The 25,000-nt window shown below is 36.0% G+C and overlaps 1 protein-coding gene across 1 annotated transcript; it reads left to right on the top strand.

Annotated features, from left to right (window-relative positions):
• Nucleotides 1-375: 375 nt before the first annotated feature.
• On the top strand, nt 376-24,994 carry LOC109621325 (ELKS/Rab6-interacting/CAST family member 1; the record flags this gene model as incomplete). The annotated part of the gene is given in 13 exon segments (XM_062843674.1): nt 376-525; nt 871-967; nt 2,228-2,283; nt 9,213-9,302; nt 9,426-9,503; nt 12,639-12,656; nt 16,797-16,964; nt 17,058-17,546; nt 17,666-17,782; nt 21,031-21,051; nt 21,663-21,845; nt 23,058-23,225; nt 23,304-24,994. Coding segments are annotated over 13 exon segments (3,326 nt in total), but the record flags the coding sequence as incomplete, so codon positions are not given.
• Nucleotides 24,995-25,000: the final 6 nt, after the last annotated feature.

Raw genomic sequence — 25,000 nt, 5'->3', positions numbered from 1 at the left:
TTCCCGTTATCATTCTGTCCTTATGGTACCGTTTATAAATTACCCAATGAAAGATTTGCGGTGAAATAAAACTTTCAAATAAAGTAAATCACACCGCGTCAAAGACTTGCTGCTATCAAGCTTTCATAAATTCTCGAAGAAGAGAGAGCATATTTATCATTACAATGGGTCAGAAAACGTTGTCGATGTCCACGATTAGGAACAATTGAGAAAATTTGTCAAGTTTGGAAAAGTTTAGTGACTTACACATTTTTGCCACCTATCGAGTATTAGAAAGGCCACCTTCCTTTCGACAAGAAATAATCAGTACCATTTCATTAACATTTAATTTCCATTCAATATTGGTATTCGGACCTGTTCGATTGCATTCTTTAGAAACAAGCAATGTTGGTGCGTCAGCTCGAAGAGGAATTACGCCTAAGAATGCGAGCACCGAACATTGAAATGCAGCAGCAAATGGAAGCATTGTATGCGGAAAACGAGCACCTGCAGAGGGAAATTTCAATCCTGCGTGATACCATCAAGGTAAGTGCTTGAACTTTTATTTTCTCAAATATTGCTGAGGATTTCTAATGAATGGGAAAGCGAAGACAAACTGACAAAACTTTAAACTTGCTTCCTTAAATTCCTAACGCCTTTCAACGAGCACACAGTTTCAATAGCTTATGTTATGCTTATTTAATAGTAAACCAGTCATATTCATACATTTACTACTCATTATTCTGGCAATTCTTTCTTCTCGAATACACCAAGACCGCCCGCAGCTGGTGACCTATTTATGCGATCTTCACGGTCCATGTGATGTGGTTCTTCCTGTAATAATTAACTCTCATTTCCTCTCCATTATACTTCCTTTTCGCACTGGCGTAGGAACTTGAGCTGAGGATAGAAACGCAAAAGCAAACTCTGCAAGCCCGAGATGAGAGCATCAAAAAGCTGCTGGAAATGCTGCAAAGCAAAGGAATGGGTAAGTGCTCGAACATTTTTAATGCATTTTCTATTTGAGGCACAATTCGTCCCCTTAATGCTAGAACTAGGTAACTCGAAATTTGACGTTTTTGAGTTGAATATACCATTATGTCGAGCTTTTTGAGCTCTATAATATATCCAAAGACCAATGAAATACGATTATAAACGACGATAATATTCACCATTTTCAAAACTAGGTATCTCAGTGTAGAATACAAGAACTGAGTGCTATAACTAGGTAACTGGGAAAATCATATCTATTTCCAACCGTACAGGTTAAAAGCTATCGGCTGCTTGGACGTGGACATGTTACTAGTCATTCTTTTGTTAGTGGATTGAAAATCTACTACTGTTTTTCATTTTAGGCCTAAAAATTTAAAAAAATTACTTGTATTGGTTTAGCTAAACAATCACAGTTGTTCGTAGACGATTATTTATGAACATTTTGAGGTGTCATGTGGTGATATAGCAGGCATCCTAGAAAAATCAGTAATTGCACGTTCATTTCAACATGTGAACCCTTTTAAATTTGCATACTGCAACAAGAAAACTGAAGATAATGATATCTATAGTGGTAAAAACTAGGTATCTCAGAACATCTGCTCCATTATTTATGTTGCGTTTTGAGTGCTATAACTAGGTAACTCGACATTTTTTTAACCATTCATTGTTTTTATCAAAAGTTTAAACCAAAAAAGTTCAAAACTTTTTCTTGTAGCAGAAAGAGTAGAAGCAGATTAAGCAATCAACGCAAAAAAATAATTATTTTAAGGGCTCCATACCTTTGGAACAACTGTATGAAAAATTGTAAAATTTTCAAAGTCGTTTTTCTCGAAACTACGATTTTCGAGTTACCTAGTTCTAGCATTAAGGGGACGAATTGATTCGTTTGTTTTGAATTATGGACAGTAACGCCTGGAAGTAGAAGAATCTTATATGTGAAAAAACTCAAACCGTGGATTTGTTGCAAATATTCTCTGTTTTGTAAATCTGCTAAAACAATCAAGATCAAATTATTATGATTATATGTAACTAAATCTCACTGAATTTTGAATTATTAAAAATAAAAGTGTAATACTTGTATAGTTTGTTATCTTCAAGCCTTCAAGTCTTTAGTTTTGTTGATTTTGTCGATTATCTGAACAATTCTTCTCAGGAGAGCACGTGTATCAAACATATTTGACTATAAAAAACAAATATTAGTCATATTTATAAAATGTGCATTTTTTTCTTTGCGCGCAAACTAAAATATCATAAGGAAAAGAGGAGGAGCGTCAAATGTTTCAACAAATGCAAGCCTTGGCCCAAAAGCAGGTAAGACTTATAAATAAGTGCCTCATACGTACATTGCTTACGCTTCTATGTTGATTAACTATCATACAACTGATCAAAGCGTTCGTTCCTTATTAGTGCCAGAGTATTTAAGCAATTATCATTCACCCTTATCAATCGCTTCTTATTATTTTAAAAAATAGTCGCGTCAGAGTTTAAACATTTTTCTGGCATAGAAAGTTGAAACAGTTTTTACTATTCATTAAAAATATAACGAAATAGGAAAGGTCCCATGTACAAACTGTTTCAACATTTTTTCAGTTTTATTATTCACATAGTTCTTTATAAATTTCGTCATCTTTTCCAATTCAAATTCTACTTAGAATTTTACTAGCTATAATTTGTTTGGCGAAAGAATTATTACAAAATTATTTCCGCAAGTTAATTGAATATCGCCTTATTGAGCTAAATTCTTGTAAAAACGTTTTTGAAGCAAACACAATCGTTAGTTATCGAGGAATAAATCAAGGCAAAGCCTGAGCCGATGGCAAAAATCGTGTACTCGGGATGATAGATATTTAAGAACTACAAATATGTGCACATGTTGTCAAATGTTTTCACGTATCATCCAACTAAGACGACCAGTTTTTGTTTAGTTGAGTTGGCTTTTTATTTTTGTAATCCACAGCGTTTAGAAATGAACATTCTGTAAAATAATGCAGTTAAATATATTTTGATGATCAATAATTCTTTCGTCAAAAAATTGGCAATTTTTGACGAAACTTATCCGGTAATGATGGTTCCAAATAAAATACATACACGTTCGACCTATTGGCTCCTATTGTTAATGTTGTTTTTAGAATCGACCTAACTTGCTGATAAACCATATTTTGTTTCACATGTTCTTCCTGAAAAACACTCAACAATGCACTCAAGCCTTACCCGTTTCATATTCTGAGATAATGCATATGAAATGTCCTTTAACGATATAAATTTCAAATTCAATCGGAGTTCTGATAATGAGTCTATGGTTATCGCTTTCCCATTTTCCTGAAATCCAAAATAATTTGTTTGAAATACAATCGTATCGCGTATGAACAACCAATTTGTTCTTCTCCTTTTAACGCAAATTTCAGATGCATGATTACGAGACCTGCTCCACAACACCCGATATAATGAGAAACCTTTACCAGGGACAACCGCCAAATTATAGCACAAACTACCCGTCGTCGACTTCAATGTGGGATCGTTCAGGACGATTACCAGCAAGACGATATAGTATAAGCGGTTTACCATCAAGCTCGTTAGTCGATTATTGTAATCTCTCAGATAATGCGGCAAATCTTTACTCGCAGTCAGTAAATCTAACGAATTTATTAAACGAAACGACAAAGTCATTATCTAGATCATCAAATATATTAAATATGCGTTATTCGCAGACTCCCACTTTGACACAGCATCCAATTGGCTCTGTAGACTCGATAGTAAGCCATCCGTCATTCTATCAAACACCTCAAGCACCACCGCCTCCACCACCACCGCCGCCGCCGCCACCTCCACCATCAACGCAATCGCCGTTCGACCCTATGATACCAATGTCGGCAAACTTTTGCTCGTATCCAAACGTAAACAGTCAAATGCCAAACTTCAATGCTTCCAATATGACCAACTATGTCGGAAATTATCGCCCATCATCTGATTATCTACTGTCGAGACCAATATACAGCAATACCTACTCAAACTCATCGAATCTACTCTCACAGCCCCATAGTATCCTCTCACAGACGAGGAATCTCCTCACGCAGCATTACGCGTCGAACCCACTAATGTCACAATCACTGACGAATCTGCCATCATCATCTTCATCCTATCACTTTTTCAATCGACGACAACTGCCCATGGACTATCCACCACCGTTCGCGAACGGATACGGTAATAGCTTTTCCTTCAAAAGTAATCCCTACTACCAATCACCCTTCTCCAAACTAGACCTAGACTATAGTAGATCCAGTGACATGAAGCGACAAGTAAGTTTTAAGTTCGATGTAGATACTATGTCTATCGATACATAAAAGACAATTATTGGTTGCGTTTTCTCCTTCTGCCGCTCTATTAGCTACATTGAGATTATGTTTATTGTTTCTGATATGGAACTTCATGGGTTGCATAACTATTGGATGCTTTTCATCCTGACAGAACAGTGCTTGACAAGTTCATTGCTACTGCTGATATACTACTGAAATCAGTGGTTTGAGAGTTGCAACAATTATTGTGAAACTACTGTACTGTTTGGTTGATTAATATAAGTTCAAATGCTTTTCAAATGACAGGGTAGAACGTCCTATATTAACCCGGGAGCGGTCACATCGTGTACTGAGTACACGCACCATGAGAAATGCACGCTTGTGGTACACAGCGTGAGCGCGGCGTCGCTACAGGTAGTCAAAGACGCGACTGCTCGAGGGTTGAATGAACATTCGTACAAAATCACGGAGATAATCTACGATGAATTCGGCCTCACGAACTGCCCAGGGTAAAATGACCAACTGCGGAAAATCTTCATGTATTCATTTCATCCTAAATTTCGATCTTATTTTCTTTATAAAGGAAATGGAGCTCAATGATTCTCTGATATTTGTATGAATTCCTAGTTGTACACCTCGACGTTTCTCCATGTCTAGACAGTTTTGTCATTCTTGTCCACCACGAAGGATTTCTGAAAACTGAACTTTTAAAAGAAGGAAAACGTATCTAAATATGCATTCGGTCAAATGAAATTTGGTCATCCATTCATCCATTCAATTGTACTTCCGGCCATTCAACATTAGGCCGTCTATCCATATATCTTTAGTCTGCCTCCGTTTCTACCTGCAATCATGCGATTGTGCATCTACTGTCAACAATAGCATGGAACCACTCATTCCTACACAACTTGAAAAGTTCTTACAAGCACTCAAAATTATATCATCAACAAAGAAAACGTATTGAACTAGAAAGTTTCCAATAGATAATATGATGATAAAAAGAACAGGTATCCAAAGGATCTACCGTCGTAGTGTATAAAGAATTGATGTTTGACTAGCACAACTGCATCTGGTTTCTTGTAATTCTGCGTTCAACAATACTTTCATGAGTAGATATTATTTATATCTATCTGAGCGGTATATTTCCTTTATACACATTATTTGGTTTCCGCTCCCAAAAACGCACATCCAAACTAACTACGTAAACGCTCACTGTTTGCTTTTCGTGTCAAATAATAAACTCCCGGCAAAGAATGTAGCCCGCATTACTTTTTGCGCTGAATAACAAACTCACGCAAGTAATCTTCTGAACCTCACACAAGAAATTCCGACAACGAATGTTTTGGACATGGCCGCTCATACGCCTAAAATTTACCACTATTTTCGCCAAACAACAATCCATACAGAATCAGAGGTCATACAGAATAACAAACTCCTGGCAAGCAATCTTCCGAATCTAGCCGCACACATGTTCTCTGTATGATTTTAGCGATTTTAAGATTCTCTCCTTTCGAGTGCAATGGTGAACAATTAATTCGAATCTGCATCACCCTGCTTGAATCCATGTAAACTCACAAACGAGGTAAATAGACACCAGGATGGAGTTTGCAAAACTACAAGCTTAATTCTTTGCAGTGAATCGACTCTTCTGTACCACTAAAGTAGTGAAATGTGGTGCATAACCGAAATTGAATTATGAAAATATGCTAATCCATGGAGACTTTTCAATTTTTAATGAAGCAATTTATATTTTATATGGTGAATTTTCGTAATAGTTATGGAGCATTTATCAATTTTCGTTTTTTTTCAGAAACTATTTTTCAACAATATATAGATAAAAGTTTTTTTTTTTTGCAAATTGAAAAACATTTTCCGCTAGGAAGAAAATTCAGGAGATAACTTGATCCTTTCTCCGCATAAAAACCGATTTTAAAAATATTGCTCCGTTGTTAAAAGATATATCAAAAACCAAAAAATGAGGAAATGCGTCCAGTTTCGCCTCAATAAGAGAATGTACAGTACAAAATATAAAACATTTTCAATTATTTTTGGGTAATACTGAATATTTTCATGGGACATATGAGCGCTTTTGATTTACATGGAGCGTTTCTAGTTTTTCATGGGTGCATTAAATAGGCTGCCGTTGTTTTCTTCTGATTATGTGTCCGTAATTTAATTTAACGGGAATGTTCCAAAAAAGATTTTCTACTAAAGGTCATTTCACCCTGCAGTTATCCCGAAGCGAACGCTTTCCTTTCTGTTTTACATATTAAAACAAAAATAGGACGTTTATCCCTAGCCCGTTGTTCGAAATATCGGTTGTACAGTTATTACTTTGTCGTTCAATACAGAAAGTAGCTCAATTATTTTGGCCTTGACGTAAAACCAGATACTGCTTTTTGACCATTTCATAACTTACAACATCTACAAGCTTGTAACATTGAAGACCTAGCTCTGTGAGTTGTTCTTGCCTAGTATCGATGTGCACAATATAGTTAGCTTTCTCAGGGTAGGTGGAACCACATATATATTTAGGAATCTCCAATTTTCTCAGTCATACAAACACCATGAAATGAGGGAAAAGTTGATCAGGGATCAATTAAAAATTGTTAAGTGATCAAAATTGCCCGCCCTACTTCTGATTTTTCCATTTCTCATTCTGCACATATCCATGACCATAAACTTTACCAGAAACGAATTAAATGTATTCAGGTATTATTTGATTTTCAGAGCTCCATGGATATATATATATATCCGACAAAAGTAATAAATACTTTGATTTTATGATTTTATTTTCTGTTTTCTATTTTCCAATAATAAAATAATTTGCTGTCACTAGTAAGCCAACACTTACAGTTGTCAATACTTTCATATTTGTCGAAACAATGTATATTCTGGCGTTTGCTTCTCGTCAAAGAATTGCCCTTTGTGCTTCCAATTTTAGTTCTACGCCGAAAGCGAAAATAATGTATGATCCATTTGGCTTTTTAATATATTAAGTCATGGTGGACATTATATTCTTTTAAAAAAATCCATTGTGACATTTTTAACTTTTAATATATTTTGCTTGTTCCTCGGTCCAAGATAAATAGGCCTATTTTTAGATTGACAAAAATGCATTCAATTGATTGGCATAAATTAAAATTTATTTTCTGTATTTCCTCTATAACAAACACCATGCCATTTTCATTTTCCACACAACATACACCTCTTTCAATTCACCATGGAAACATTCACATCATTGAATGACTATCGAAAAAACTAAACGATACCATCGATCTTCATAATTCAGTACCATTGATGTTGAATGTCAAAGGCATCTCTACAGCCAATGAAATATCTTTGTACATAAATAGCGAAACATTCTGCATTTACTAGATGTGACACAAGTTTTAATCACTACGACTAACTACTCTCCGACACTATAGGTACAATTTTATACAAATCGAAGTTGAAAAATGTCATGAACATCAGCAAACATCAATCACGTATGTCAATTAATGCTATCGAGTAGCCGATCACGATAACGAAAAGTTTTCATTGCGAGTGCAATGTAGGGTAACAATTATAGCAGATATCTAGGTTAAACCATATATTCCGACTCCCTATAGGTCAGTTGGAACTGAAATCAATCCAAAAGTCGTAACCAAACACTTAACAAGGCAATGATCGAAAAAAAATCTTGATTACTTGATCTTATGTAAACAACTGTTTGTATTCATATATACCATTAAGAGACTAGAACGAAAAGATTAGATATATTTATATACTATCTAGTGTATTACAACGAGAGATTTAGATGATAGCTAGTATACCTTTTAGTAACATATTTTTTACAGATAATGCAAAGCAGCGAGTGACCGTTTTCCGAAAGTGATATTTGTTAAACAGTCGGTGATTTGGTAGAAGCTGCAAACTCCGACGAAATTGACGACATTCCAACAGTAGCCACCAGTGTTAGTTAGCTCCGAGAAAAGAACAAATCGTAATGTATGCATGCTGAATCGCATAACAAAACTCATTCATATACGTCATACAATGTTAAACAAAGTCTTTCGCAGAAGAAGGTTGACTAGCAGATAAAAAAAAAGATATTATGTAGTTTACCCTTAAGTTTAACATTGTTCCTGATTCCAAATGCCAATTCTGGGAAAACTTGTTGTCAATCATTAACCAAAACACCAAATATTGAATATAGTTTTCGCTTATATATGTTACAAAATAGGGAGAAAATAATAGAATGTTTTACAAAATACCTATGAGTGTTCAGTTTTTGAGAATATGTGTTGAGAAAATAAGTTACGATTTTACTAGGTGTTGTTAAAATTGTTGAGTTTAGATACTGTTACAAAATAATCGAATAGTTGAAAGTTTTATTGCGGTAACAAAGAGCAATTGAATAAGAAGCCAAATCTAGTGATAGAGTCATTGATAGTACCTACATATAGACAAATTATTGAACTTCTACCATGCTAACTAAGAAAACGAAATTGTAACAACAAGCCTGTAAATACACGGCAAACACTCATAGAAAATATCTACTGTTTTCAATGACGAGAATGAAAGCTCAATAAGACGTATTCGCTATCGGTATGCAATCGATCAAAAACACGTACACATAAGCACATTTCGGAGGTAGAATCACAATTGAAAAATGCAATCGAATGGCATCAAAGAAATTTTCAGTGCTCAATTCTATGCGCTTTAAAGTTTCACAAAGTTCTATCTATAAATATGCGTATTAAGTTCTTTAAACATGCTTTAAGTAATTAATACAAGCTGTAGACTGCTTGAAAGTATTGTATCTATCTGTCACAAGTAAGCAACAAAGTAGAACATATTTGTATTAAGCTTCAAATAAAATGTGTTTTCTTTCTATTTAGTCTAATTATTTGCATTTACTCTGCCAACCAATATTAATCTCTTTTTATGTTTTTTTTTTCCAAGCTCGATGAATTTAGGTTGGAGATTCAACGCCGGGATCAGGAAATCATGGCGATGGCCGCCAAGATGAAAACCCTCGAAGAACAGCACCAGGTGGGTGTCGCACCTTAATTCAATTTTCATCATCCTGAGTTGCCCTGTGCTCTGAGGAGAAAAAATTACTTTCAATTATACGCTTGACCAAAGCAATGGCTAACCAATTCTGAACGGTTTCAGGACTATCAGCGCCATATTGCAGTGCTGAAAGAGTCACTCTGCGCCAAGGAGGAGCACTACAATATGCTGCAGGCGGATGTAAGTAATGAACGACAAATATAATTAAAACTGATTGTGATAGTTGAAGCACCATGAATTCGTGCATTTTGTACATGTGCCACACCTATTGTTGAGATTGTTGATATAGTTGAAAGTATATTTTATCAATGTTGAGTTGATAAACTGCTGTCGAATTTTTTGGTTTATCGCTTTGTTTCACATCGTATAATTGTTGGTTTTAACTTTAAGTCTCAAAATCCTAGGCTGCACTTTTAATCTACTTTTGAGTTATTTACAGCGAAAGTATGAAAAGAAAAAAAAATGATTCAACCAACAAATAAAAAATAGTTGTTTCAAACTTAACACGGGCACCACAAATGTAATGTTCCAGAGACGTACTCCACAACCGATATTTTTAAAATACAAATAGATATAATAGTTTGGTACGTACAGTCAATATTTTTTTGAGAAAACTCCTCGCTTGCAGGCGTTTCTGCAAAGCATTTCGAATGTACCACTTATTATTTTTTTTTGAGAACTTGGTCAAGCTCTTCAAAATAGGATGTCCAGAATTAAATAGAAGAGTTTATACAAAAGTAATTAATTTAACAAACATCCATTCGGGAGATTTATTTTACCTGAAATCGCCAGAAACAAAAAATGCTACATTTCACTTTTCACTATTACGCAAAATTGTTTTCCAAATTTTGCAAAATACGAAAAAATGATTATTAGATCATTAGCAATTATGAATCACATGAGCAGAGCAAGTTGAAAAGTATAGTATATCGTGTGGCTCGAGTTGCCTACTGAACCATTAGGCTTTTATTATATTTTTTTATTCGAAACTAACTTTTCGAACGCATTTGATTTTCCCGAATTCTGATTATTTTTTCTCAATTCCTACAACATTGGTGCCAAAAAGGCAAATAAAAAAACACTTTAGAGAAAATAATGTCGTTGTGGATGTCAATCATTAGGGCATAAGTTAGCCTGTTGATAGTAAAAAAAAAAACAAATAAACAAATAAAAAAAATCAAAATATGGGAGTGGATTTGAGAATCGAAGAACATTTTTCAAATGTGAGCAGACCCAATAAACATCCATTGTGTGTGCTAAAGTCAAATGCTTGTCTTCATTATTGTCGAAGTCAGCTGCACCAGTGTTGCCACATTTAAATCTGTATTTTGCCTTTCAAAAATCTTTATGATCTGTACCACCAGTTTTTGTCAAAAATCTGTATGAAATCTGTAATATTTCGCGAGAAATCTGTTTTAAATTCTGTAAGTTTCTGAGAAATCTGTATAATCTGTATCATTTCCAAAAAAAACTGTAATATTGGTATACAGAAATCTGTATGAAAAGCTGCAAGAAAATCTGAATGATTACAGAAAAATTTGTATATGTGGCATCCCTGATCTGCACTCATTTTCCGAGCAGTAAATTTTAGTATTGCGAATGTCATTTTGACTTACATAGATTCATTCGCATGCAACTTGATCCAAAAGCAGACCCTGAAAATAGCATAATATTCATGATGAACTCATGCGGCTAAACCAGTCGTACAAAAAAGTGAACGAAAAAAAAACAAATTCAAAAGGTCAATATAATCGACTATATTGGAAAATTCCCGTTAACATTCATTATTGCTGATCTAGCCGCACAAGTTCTTCATATACTCTGATGTTTCGTTACGACTGTAGGTATTACTACAGGCAGAAGTGATATTTTCGACCTTGGCGGTCTTTTAACGACAGCAAAAACGGCTATTGCATTGTAACCCAACGGTTTCGGTTATGTATTTAACCTTTTCTAGGATTATATGCTCGTTTTCTTGTTGGATTTTGAAGTTGGTTGTTCTATATACGGAGTAATGGATTGATGGCGTCCGCTATGGTGCGCTTGTACCGATTTGTTCGAACCTCACTGTACTTCCAATGAAGCTTTTTTGTCGGATTCGCAGCTTTTTAAAATTGATCGTCTACAATTTTCTCGGTATTTTTATCGCCTACGCTTTGGTCGCTATTTGCTTCGACCGGACTCATGAGACAAACTGGCGATAAAAATATCGAGAAAATCGTAGACGATCAATTTTGAAAAGCTGCGAATCCGACAAAAAAGCTTCACTGAAAATACAGTGAGGTTCGAACAAATCGGTACAAGCACACCATAGCGGACGCCATCACTCCATGATTCCGTATATAGAACAACCAAATTCAAAATCCAACAAGAAAACGGGCATATGATCCTTAAGAAAGGTTGAATACATAACCGAAACCGTTGAGTCACAATGCAATAGCCGTTTTTGCTGCCGTTAAAAGACTGCCAAGGCCAAAAATATCGGTTCTCTACCGGTTCTTCATATAGGTATCATACTTTCAGGTTGAGCTTATGAAATGGACTGTGGGTTATTGAATCTAGATAAGTTAAAATTACATTCTAAGCACTGGTATATTTAGACTCGCACATTTTCGATCTGTTGACACGAATAGGTGAAACATTGAATTAACAAAATTACTATTATTGTAGCGATCATTAAGTGTATTTAAGCAACAATTTCGTCAAAAGCAATTACATTCATTACATATAAGGTACCTTTTTCTTTGTAAAAATGAATTCACGCTCAATTTTACATGAGCATAAGCAGTGTTATGCCACGATAATTTAAACACATCAGTCTCTGCCGCTCTCCCTATAAATTATAAACAGGAACAACTCTGCTTCTTATCCATTTAACAAACAGTAGTGAACCTTTACGTTATGTTGCACAAAAATGCACGATGCAGTGTCAACTTCTTGCAATTCCTCTTAGAAACCCAGTTTCAACTACACTCAAAAAGTCCTACAGTCACTGGAACACTGGCATTACTAGAAAACACTTTCTACCCTGTAAATCTTGAAAACAAAACAAAAATCCGTAACGTGTTTAGGAACACATTTTATTTGAAGCCGTTTTACACCAATTACAAGCTATTTGTTACACGTACGATACACACTATTCACTAATGGTTGCTGTAAATATCAACACAAATGATAGTCGTAAGCTCACTTGACCGTGAAAACCAGTGATTGCATAATACTGCAATTATTATAATATTTTTATTCTTTTTGTTTGGAAATATGCAAACGTTTATGTGTATTCGTGAAAAACGTCATCCCAAACTCAAATTTCAGATGTTGGAACGTAAAACGGTATGTGGTAGTGTTATAAACCTAGAATCAAAATGCATCGTATTGATCTTGTACAATCCGCGTTTTTCTTCTGTAAATTCTGTTGGTTTGATTTCACAATCTGAGTGTGTTTCGTCCAGTGACAGTAGATCGCTCTTATGACTTCAGTGCCAATGGAACACAACAGTTTAACTGAGTGCTTTAAATGTTACAGAACGAACGAACTTTACTACTTTGCACATGTCTAACACCGTGTGGTTTTGCTTATTGTTTAGATTTGCACCTAACATAACTAAAATTTTCATTTTACTGCATCAATTTCACCAGAAAAAAAGTTTTGCATGTTTCTGTTATAAGCGTATGTTTTATTTTATTTTTATTGCTCTAGCAAAAGATGAGAATTAGTGATCATCAAAATTTCTTTTTTTTTTAATAAAATCCCTACTAGGGTAGCGAGCCACTTGGGCAGTGACCGGTATTTTGGGCACTTTTCACTATAATTCAGTCAATTCCATGCCAATTGGCTTGAAATTTTGTACACGGCTAGATACTATACGTATCTCAGCGCGTTCCAGAAATTGTGTCAATTGATTCAAAATTGGCTGAGTTATAGCAGAAAAGTGCCCAAAATTGGACCCCTGCCGAGTTGGTTCCACTTCCCTATTTATTATAAAAAACAATTTTAATCGTCAGAAACGTTACACACTAATATGCATTTCTACTACAACAACGAAGATGAAAATAAGAGTACAATTTTTAATACTCCCACTGATAGTGGGCCACTGCCATGGTATGTATCACTTACGCCAACTACCATGCCACAGAACAATGGTATTTTTCAACTACTCATATCTCAGCCGATTTTAATCCGATTCACAAAATTTTGAAATCTATGAATTATACCAGCTTTTGGATGAATGTGAAATGTTTAAAATTTCATCGGAACCAAAGTTGTGTTTTCGTCAACTTAAAAGCTCGAATCAAAAACTAATGCGGTTATTCTGTGGTTATTCCCAATGAAAAGTGGTTTCCACTTATGGATGCCTGGAGATACTGAATCTAAAGACTATAAGATCGTGAAACCCTCTATTTTATTTCTTGAAAACAATCAAGCATGAATGAGAACGATTTTCCATTACAATTGTGAAAAATTGGATTCATAAAAACTACAAAACATTCACAAAATTATGTATAATATGGGAAATTTGTATTTCCAGTGAAGCATTAGTACAACGCGAGAACACTTTTGCAAAGCAAAAGTCGGAACTATAAATCTTGGAAGCTATGAAATCTTCAGAAACAACGTATAATGCGTAAAAAACTTACTCTGAAATTATCAGTGTTCCATATTCATCTAAAAGGATGGAAAAGTGTAAAATGTACCGTCTAAACAAACATGGCCAAATAACTGAAATTAAGATGATTTTATGGATGTCTTGCGTTTTGTAAGATTGTTAACTGCTTTGGCTAAGAGACACCAATTTCAGCCCGTGTGATGTCAAATTTAATGAATTTAAATAACAACAATTTAAAAATTCGGTCACCTTTACTGTGTTGCACTGACATCGTGTAGTAAAACCTTCTGTAAACGATGGCAAACCTTGAAGATGCCCTATCCCTGATTTCCAAGCTTTCTTCAACCCGAGCAGGAACAAATAACTGCCACATATCTGCCGCATTCCAAAGTCTGGTATCATACCAACACAAGGTATTGGTCGGCTACCCAAGTATTGAAAATAACTTATTTTGGTATTTTGAAGGTATTGATAAAATAAACATGTACCTCAACGAGTTATTGGTTTGGTGCTGAGGACTGCTTGAGGTATTATTCAATTATGGAAAAATCGCTATTTGTATGGAAAAATCGCCGATTATTATTTAGGTTTTGCCATACCTGAGGTCATTATTCACGTGTTCTACCCAGAATATACACCAGTTATTATTTTAGGTATTATACCTCTTATGCAGGGCTGTAGGTGTTAGGTTTTCCATACCTGAGATTGGTATTGTTCAGTTATTTTCTCCTGCTCGGGAATCCTAGGGGCAAGACAAAACAAATAAAAAAAAGACAGATACAAGGTAAATTTTTGATCCGAGAGTTGCGTAGGTTTGCTCAAAATATGTCAAATGTGGTCACGAAAGAATTTCCCGATAACACAAAAAAACGAAGAGTCCTGTCTAATTCGCAGGTTTTTGGGACGTTTCTGACGAGTTTTCGTCGATACCCAAGCAGGAGAAACTAGCTGAAATATAACAAACTCAGGTATGGAAAACCGAATACCTACAACCTGAATGAGATATTAGGAAGCCCTGCATAAAAGGTAAAATACCTAAAATAATAACTGGTCGATATTCTAAATAATATTCGGCGATTTTTCCACACAAATGGTGATTTTTACATAATTGAATAATATCTCAAGCAGTCCTCAACACCAAACCAATAACTCGTTGAAATATTTAATTAATACCTACAAAATATCAAAGTAAGTTATTTCCAATACCTGGGTAACCGACCAACACCTTGTATGATACTTGACTTTGATATGCTACAGCTATGTGTCAGTTATTCGTTCCTGCTCGGGTATTCGACCAAAGAGACTCGCTCTATCCACGTTCTATCAGAAGGCTGGCTACAGAGGCACGCTATCCTCTATCTGGGACATTTGTGCCATCTGCGCTCTAAGTAAAGTAGCGATGAATTTCAAAATGTCGCTATTTTTTTTTGTTTACCAAGGTCACTAGTAAACCTTGCTAAAATTTCCGTACAATTTGTTTTGCAAATTTCACGATTTTGCAGACGCAGGCGCTGATTTTGTGAATGTGTAAGTGTTACACATTAATGGTGTAGTCTAGAAATTATGCACTTTTGTGCTGAGCGATTTTAGCCTGTATGTAGAAAATTGGTTCACTTCTCTTTGCTGCATCAGAGAGACGAAGAGACTATTGCCACCGTGGCCGTTCAGCGAGAGTGTAAAGAGTGGTAGCAAAATTCACTCATTTTCGAGCTAAAGTAGAACAACACAAAAAAATGAGTAAATTGCATTTCCAGCACATGCGCTGGCCTAAGTTCGAAAATATCATCATTTAAAGCCGTATAATATGCTTAATAATGTCAAGGATATTATACGCCTTCAACTGATTGGATTTTAGGACTCAGCCCAGTGCAAGCACTGGAAATGCGATTGACTCATTTTTGTGTACTCCATCTCTGTAGTCCACCTCTATGTCAAATGTACACATTCACTTTAATGGCAATAGCGCTAGTATAAGAGCAAAATTTAAAATTATTCTTGTACTCAACAATGATATGCATTTATTTTTTTTATTTATTAATTTATTCATTTTTTTTATAAGTATTTCATCTAATATTGTGGTCTTAATGAATAAAAAATTTGACATATTTAAACATACGTGTCCTATACAATCGTTGTTTGAATGTTTCAGTTGAAATGTAAAATCAAATATCGAGTAAGCTTCTTTAAAATATCTGCTAATGGTACTCATTTGGTCACATGCACCGTAATCCGTGTTCCTAGATGCTACCCGGATCACTGGATCGCAGGGCACACTTAGGAGATCACAGCTTATAATGAATCGTTCAGTGCAAAACTATCTGGAAATTCCGCTTTATGCCAGCACTAGGATTAAAAAAGTAAATGAACAAATGAGTTGTGCTCTAGAATGACATGTCCTTGAATACAACGACTACCCGATTACCCAAAGTTGTGTAATTTCAAGCAATGAAATAATTAATTTTATTTTTATTTATTCGATAAGTTTAATAAATTGATTTGAATCTACGCTATTGTTTGAACTAAGGAGAGAATTCTCCGCTACTGGATCAGAGAACATTGTTTGAAATGTTTTGAGTGTATTTTTCGATTGCATTTTAGAATATGATTATACAAAATAATATATTTTATTTACTTTACTTAGAAAAATATATCATAGAATTTGCCTAAAGTAGACATGGTTTGGTGACGTGTAGTGGAATGCAATGCAGTTATAGGCAGATTAGTGGTTCACATCTTCAACGACTAACTTTTTTTATTTTTTTTTTTTAATTTTTCAATCCACAAATCTGTTATTTTTTTTCGAAATCTCGAAAGCTATAACTTCAGCACAATATCTAAAAAGAATTTGATTTTCTTCCATTTGTAGGTTGAAGAGCTGAGAAATCGACTAGAGGAGAAGAACCGCATGATTGAAAAGAAAACACAAAATGCCATGCAATCAGTACAGGAGAAGAATCGTGCTCAGACTGAGCTAACCGAACTGAAGGAGCACATGGATATCAAGGATCGTAAGATCAATGTTCTGCAAAGAAAGGTAGGCACCTTAGCTAGAAAACTGTAACGATATGTTGTGTTTGATCATTCTGTGTCATCGGTCTGAATCTATTGATACACTGTTACTTTTTAGATTGAAAATCTGGAAGACTTGCTGAAAGAGAAAGATAACCAAGTGGACATGGCCAGAGCACGACTGAGTGCGATGCAAGCACATCATTGTAGTTCAGAAGGAGCTCTTTCCAGTTTAGAAGAAGCTATTGGCGATAAAGAAAAACAAATGCAGCAGCTTCGCGATCAAAGAGATCGCGCGGAGGCCGAGAAAAAGGAAGAACGTGAACTGCATGAACGAGAGCTTGCAGAATACAAAATGAAGCTACACACTTTGGACAGCGAAGTGGAAAAGCTCACCACACGTCTGCATCGTGCGTTGAATGAGAAAGATCGACTTGAGTCTAAACTGGAATGTTCGCAAAGCGAGCTCGGGAAATCAAAGGCCGAGTTGGACAAGGCAGCTAATGATGTTGGTCGCAGTGGAGCTGACTGGGAAAATGCTAAACAGCGAATCTCTCGTCTTGAGCTCGAAAATGAACGATTGCGTGCGGACTTGGAGCGATCTCAGGTATGTCGACAGCTGACCGACCCTTGTTTATGTGTTCAAAATCATATACAATTTGAGCACCTTTCAATACATCCATTCAACATTTTTATTCTTTCACATTTGAATACTACTGCCCATAGACTACATTCGGTAGGTCAACTTTAACCACCTCACAAGAGCTAGATCGTGCTCAGGAGCGAGCTGATAAAACATCAGCTGAGTTGCGCAGAACCCAAGCAGAACTAAGGGTTACACAAGTAAGGATTTCATTTTTCTATCAATTTCGAACCAACTTGTCATGCGATGTATGCAACTCTGTACTTTTTTATAAGTTTAACCCTTTTTTATCATTGTTACCCATTTCGCAATCAATACTTATGATTTATGTCGCGTACTACTATCACACCGACATATATAGACGATGTTGCTGACCATATTGCATTCTACCTTCACGTTCTGTACTTACTCTCGCAAAATTTTCCGGATCTGTTCTGCTAATTATTATTTTACCATTTCGCCTCTAACTGTTTCCACTCGTAATTGTCTGAAATACATAAAAATAAATTACAGTAGTGAAAATGTCTTTTCGCTGTCACAATAACACGAAATGCGCCTTAAATAATAGCTGCGGCTTTATTATTTGATGTTTCACTTAGATTGTAGTTGGATGTTAGCTTGTAAAATGTGCAGAGTGTGTGGTAATAGACAGCTTTCGATAACTTGTGGTGTACCAACATTTTGATTATATTTTTAATTGCCTCTATTATTTTACTTGAACAGTATTCTACAGACACGCATATGAAACATACAATTTCTATGTATTTGATGTTGCTGTTAGAACTTAGATGATCTTCACATGAGGAAAAATCAACAATTCAATTAAGATTTGAAAAAGATATGCCCAACCACACTCAATACTACCATACAAATATAGAGGGTAATCTATTGTTATCATGTCCTTTTCCGTCTCACCCACTTTCACTCAGCGTGACTATGACGTCGTTTGCAGGTTGCTATTCTGCCTTCTTGTACAGTTTCTTACCGATTTAGTCTACACCCGTTTTTATCTACTCCCGTGTTTTTCAACTACCGATTTTGGCAACACATATTTTGACAAAACATTTTTACCGATAAATCGTCTTGAATAAGTGTTTTTTTTTCTTTTTACTGGTGAATTTTAGCTTAAGCTAATTCTTTACATTCTTAAATACATATTTTTAGCCTAACTTTTCTAAAAAAATATCAAGTTTTTTAAAAACGACAATTTTTGAAATCATGACGTAATTTATGAACATCAAATAAGAGGAGCGTTTTATAACCTTTTTGAATTATCCATATTTATAATATATGTCAAAATAACGCATAAAAGTTGCAAAAAAATCAAAATTTTCTACCGATTTTGGCAATACTCCAATTTATCAACGTAAAATTCACATCATTTGTGTGGCCAAAATCGCTAAGAAACTGTAATATGCTCTGCTCATCGTACCCTTCTAGCTTTGTTGACATTTTAGATATTCGGTTCGCTGAAGAGTGCAGTAAGCTCATACAAAAGTGATTGAAAGTGCTCGTCTTAGGGCCGTAGAAGCTCATCTGTCTAGTTGGCGTTTTGTACATGGTACATTTGGTGTGGGAGTAAATCTTATTCGACTGTAAAAAATAAAAAAAATAAAATTATACTTTGGGGCGAAATCGATCACCATACAATGGAACATCGGTAAGAACAGAAAATTGCCTTCTCCGTTAAATTATGTAGAAGCACAATAACGAGTCAATAAATAATAAACCCGAATAATGAGTCAAAACTCTTACAGCTAGTCAATTCAACTGCGAAAAAGCAAAATTATTTTGAAATTTCCCCCCTAAACGCCTGAAGGTAGACAATTATCTGTGAAATAAGCGAGTTGTACAACTTATAAATGACTATTTTATCGAAAATCTCTACTTACGGGACCGCCACACCCCCTTTTGGCCCTTCATACAGCGGTATGTTGAATTCAGAGCGGTAATGAAATTTATTCTTCACTGTTAAGTGGAACTGCATGCAGAGCAAGACTCAAGCTAGGATGGTGGCTACCTACATACATTTTATCGAAAAAATGAAACTTTCAAACTGATTCATATTCAGAATAGCTACAGTAATTCAAGGTTCCATAAAAATATTAACACATAAAATTTACAGGAACTCTATTAGCAATCGATTGTTGAGTACAAACGATGTTACCTTAGTAAGAAACACAATTCTTAAAAAAAATAAAACAAGGCCAACTTTTTCCATAAAATTGAAAAGCCTATACTCATCACTAGACGTCTATGGACAAGATGAGGTAAGAAGTTTATGGTCATAACGACGTTAAGAAGATCCTGGAATGGAATTGCAATCTAGTACCCGAGTGATCAATTTTACCCCGCGGTATTTGGAATACTGCAAATGACGGGACCAAGAAGCACGAGCTTGGTATCGCTCTTCATCACCTTCAAAACCTCTGAATAGGTACTCAACTCGTCCGCCTTACCTGCCCTCCTACCTCTCCTTGGCTCAGTGTCCCTCTTTCTTAGGCTCTTGTTCCTCTTTCTTCTTTCTTTTCTTCTTCTGCTCACCCACTAGGGTCCATGGTGCGTACTCTCCCTGACCCACACCAACACCCTTGAAACATTCACACTATTTATTTGCTTCAGCTGTTTCTGCATAAACTATTCTTGAATTTCATTCAAACGATACTCTGAAACTTTCCAAGCGAATATTATTTTGCTGAAGTGAGATAATTTATCTTAACATCAGTAAATTTCCATGAATGTCACTTGAAACAGCAGTCATTATATCGAAAAAATAGCTTTATGTGTGAATAATTTTGAACGTCTTCCAAGGAGCTTCCGAGTTTTTTTTTTCAATAGTGTTATTTGTAATGAAACAACCATTTTTCCCAGTCATACAAAACAATTTTAACACTTCCTGCGCTATTTCAAGAATTTCTATACGTTTTTTTTAAGCAGCAGAGATTATATAGGGATGCAGGAAAACACATGGGTGAACTAGAGTTTTTGGTTTTGATTTAGGATGCATTCATATTCGTACATAATACATGGAAAGTCGATGACTTCTCTATGAGTAATAGTTTGCATCAAGGCCAATCAGAAAAGGAACACGTTTTACTGTAGTTTCTGTGGTAAAGTTACCTTAGACTGGATGCTGATGATTTTTATTTGAATTTCTTGGGTGGCTTTTGGAACATTTCTGTAGATGTCAATGCATTTTTAATGCATGCTTCTGTTTTTTTATTCATGTCCACACACATCCTTCGAATATTTCATCAATTCACACGCAGCTTCCTTCACATTAGAGGAAACACATCAACTATAGAGTAGAACTAGACGGCATCACAAAGGCATAGTATTGATATTTTCTCAACTAGAACAGAACACATGATAACATTTTTCATTCTTGCCAAAAACTTGCCATTCAAACTGAGAAAATACTGATAACACATTCACAAACATTTTATAGGAACAGACAGTAGACAATTTTGTGAGTAGAAACCTATAAATTAAGTATGCTACCTTCTTCCTTTCAATTAAGTTTCTAAGCATATTTTCTTAAAGATTCAATACACTTCAATTTCTGATCTTCACGTTAAACAATTGCTCATTTGTTAATATATGTTTTTTAGAAGTACTATTTGTTTTCTCAGTAAGTACTTTGCATATGATTTTTGCGTCCAAACATTTCAAATCCAGTTTTCATGCGTACAATAAAATAATAAAACACAGCTGCAAACACAATAATTTTGAGGAAAATGTGAGCTCTCGCACAGTCACGGCTTTTACGTTGTTCGTATTCATTGGTATATTCGCCAGTTTTTAGTGTATTATAAAATGGGATAATGCTATTCCACCCAATAAATTTAGATTACTGCCTTTTCATTGCATTTTCACTACTTCGTTTGTTTGTTAAAATGTTTCGGTTGATCCTTTTATGGTTTAAAATTTTCTCTCTTTCTCCTTCTTCGATTACACAGAATGTCAAAATAACTATCGTTCGAGTTTCTTCCCAATATTTTTCTTCAATCTTAAGCCTTCCTCTAGTGTCTGTTTGTTTTATTCAATAGTCGTTTTGTTTTATTTTTACTTATAATTTAGTCTGACGCCGAACGAGCAAGAGCAGAAGCTGCCGCCTTACAAGAGAAATTAGAAAAGAGCCAAGGCGAGGTTTATAGACTCAAAGCAAAACTTGAAAACGCACAAGGGGAACAGGAAAGCATAAAACAGGAAATGGAAAGAAGTCAAACTGGAATACAACGAATTGTTAGTGAAAGGGATAAGGTAAATAATCACTACCACATTTAAAAAAATAGAACTACACCAACAATATACTCGTTTCGGAGTGATGCCCACGTAAAAACATGTCAAATATTCTTATCATAACCATCCTTATCCCTCACACATCGTGATAGATGTTGAAAACGCTTGTAAACTGACATCGCCTAATCCAATGCATTCGTCTCTTGCACAAGTGCACGATGCATCCTTATTCGCTGTCACACTATGTGAGCTTATGTGCCTTTGTGTTGCTGTTTAGGAGCGTTCATCATTCCAAGGGCCGGACCATAAGGATGGTTATAACACGAACTCAACATTAAGCAAAATCATCGTTCGTAAAAGAGATTAGAGTATGGGGATCTTGAAGCGATGAAGCATGTGACAATCGAGCGTGTTAATATTTCAATAGAACTGCATTCTTTTGGCATTAAAAAGCTAATTGTAACTTCAGTTACCTATGTATCTTTCTAACGTCTAAATAAAGTAAAGATCTAAAAGAATACAGTGTTAATCCTTAATCATGCCTAATGTTTCACATGTTATGACGATGAATGGCTCGAAGGTAGGTGGAAGTCAAACAAACGTTGATATTGCACCGAGTGATGTACGGTAGGCGTGAAGCAATTGAAAATGTATTGTCTGATCATCATCATCATCAAGTATCGTAACTTTGTGTTGTGATATATACTTTGTCTACTCACATAACTAGCATCTAGAAAACCTGGTAAAGTACTATCTGTTTGACAGTTTAATGTGTACATACATATTAAGCGCATTATCACCATCCAACAGTATTCAAATGAAATGTAATCTATGCTTTAGAAATCGGAGTAAAAAAATCTGTCCTTTCCTGCCTCAAGTACAATCGTTCGATATTGTAACAGACAGTGTAAAACATTTAGCATCCGCTTCAAGCCTTCCTATTCTTCAATGGCTGATTATGAACTATTCTCTTCTTTATCTGTAGCCTCCAAATGGTTTCAAGTACCTGTAATTATCATCCAAAGCATTTGAGTAACAACACCAAGAACCAATCATTAAAACAAAAGTCCATTCGCATAGAAAACTTAAATGATCACATAAGGAAAGATCCCCATTCTCCTCTTTTCCATTTCATATAGAAAAAAAAATCAAACTCCTTGCTAAACATTTACAGACATGCGAAACGAAAACTGTTATTATAACAACGATCTAACACCTCCAACTCCATTCTAGGCGTATGGCGAACTCGACAAAATTCGCGAAGAGTTGGAGAGATCACAAGTCACCCTGGGCAAGTCACAGCTTCAGCAGGAGAAAATACAAAACGCTCTTGACAAGGCACAGAATGAAGTCGACCACCTGCAGGAAAAACTCGATAAAAGCATTGCAGAAATTAGGAGGGTAAGATAGCCAACGAAATTGTCCTTTGACCTTTGAGTTGTCATAAGAACATTGTTTTAATTTTCTCAATCGTTACAGCTTCAACTTGAGAAAGAAAAGATCAACTACGAGTTTGAAAACATTCAATCTCAGCTGGACAAACAGCTTGGCCAATCGTCTAGAGTGCAAAAAGAGCGAGAAGCTATTCAGATGGACTTGGAGCGGTACCGGGACAAATCGGAGAAACTCCAAGCATCTATGGGTCGCTTACAAAAGGAGCGGGACGTGCTTTGCGACGAGCTGGAGAAGATCAAGGAGAAGGCTGAATCAGCACAAAGCTCCGCACTCAAGTATCAACGAGAGCGAGATGCCATCCAGACGGAACTGGAAGTGGTTAAAGAGCGCTGGGAGAAAGCCCATCAAATACACCAGAAGCTGCAAATGGAGCGAGACGATGCAGTCACGGAAATCGATATCCTCAAAGAAAAACTCGACAAAGCTCTGTACGCCAGTCAGAAGCTTATAGATGAGAAAGATAACTCGAACAAAGAGTTCGAGAAAATGTTGGAGAAATATGATCGAGCGCAAAATGAAATCTACCGGCTGCAATCACGTTGCGACACTGCTGAAGCAGACCGTAATCGGCTGGAAGTCGAAGCGGAAAGATCAGCTTTGGCAGCCGCAAAGGCTAAAGAAGACCTCAGGAAATTGCAAGAGGAAACTACTCGACTACAAGAAGCATGCGATCGAGCCGCTATGCAGCTTGGCCGGTCCAAAGAATTGGAAGACAAAGCGAAGGAAGACGTTGATCTTATTCGAGAGCGCCTTGACAAAACGCAAGCTGACCTTCGCCGAGCACAAGCTGAAAAAGAAAACTTACAAGCAGAAATTGAAAGACTCACGTACGAGGTTGATCGTGCACATAACAGCTACACCAAACAAACTGCATCACTTGATGCAGCTCAGGAAGAGGCAGCGCGGTACAGCTTAGAAATTGAGAAGATGAGAGAAAGATATGAAAAGACTGCAGCTGAGTTGCGACGTCTGCAAGAAAACGAATCATTCACTCGAGAATCACGCCGTTTGAAGGAAGAAAATGATCGCCTACGAGAGAAGTATGACAAGACAATGATGGAGTTAGAGAATTTCCGAAGTAAATCTCAATATGAAGAAGAATCCTTAGAAAAGTACAAAACGAAATTCGAAGCACGCGAAAACGAATTTCAGACAATGGAACTCAAGCTTCATGAAGCTACTCTTCAGTTGGAACTGGCTCGTCAAGAAGTACAGAAACTTATATCCAATCAAGACAAACAACGCATGGATGCCGAACGAGCACATATCGAATATGAGAAAATTCGCGATAAGCACGAGAAGCTCATCAAAGAAATGGAACGGTTACGTCAAAATCCTGGATCCGCCGTTAGTCCAGGTGCGCTTGCTGCTGCGTCTGTAGGAATGAATGATAAGAATGAAATCGACAGGCTGCGCGATCGATTAGAAAAGGCCCTGCAAAGTCGAGATTCGACCGAAATGGAAGCAGGACGTCTGGCCAAGGAGCTCGAAAAGGCACAATTACATTTGGCGAAACAACAAGAGGCATATGAAGCCACACGAATCGAATTTGAACGAATGTCTGCTGAGCTCACGCGTGTACTTGAACGGTTAGAAAAATCCGAGGCCGAGAAAGAAACTCTTCGACAATCTACCAAAATATACGAGAAACATCATCAACAGCACGCGAGTAATCATATCGAACATAACGTAATGAAAATGGAAGCCGACAATAAGCAGCT

The sequence above is a fragment of the Aedes albopictus genome, unplaced genomic scaffold (genome assembly GCF_035046485.1).
Source record: "Aedes albopictus strain Foshan unplaced genomic scaffold, AalbF5 HiC_scaffold_441, whole genome shotgun sequence".
NCBI classification, from domain to species: Eukaryota; Metazoa; Arthropoda; class Insecta; order Diptera; family Culicidae; genus Aedes; species Aedes albopictus.
The sequence above is the reverse complement of the archived record's forward strand: the minus strand, read 5'-3'. Positions and strand labels throughout refer to the sequence as shown.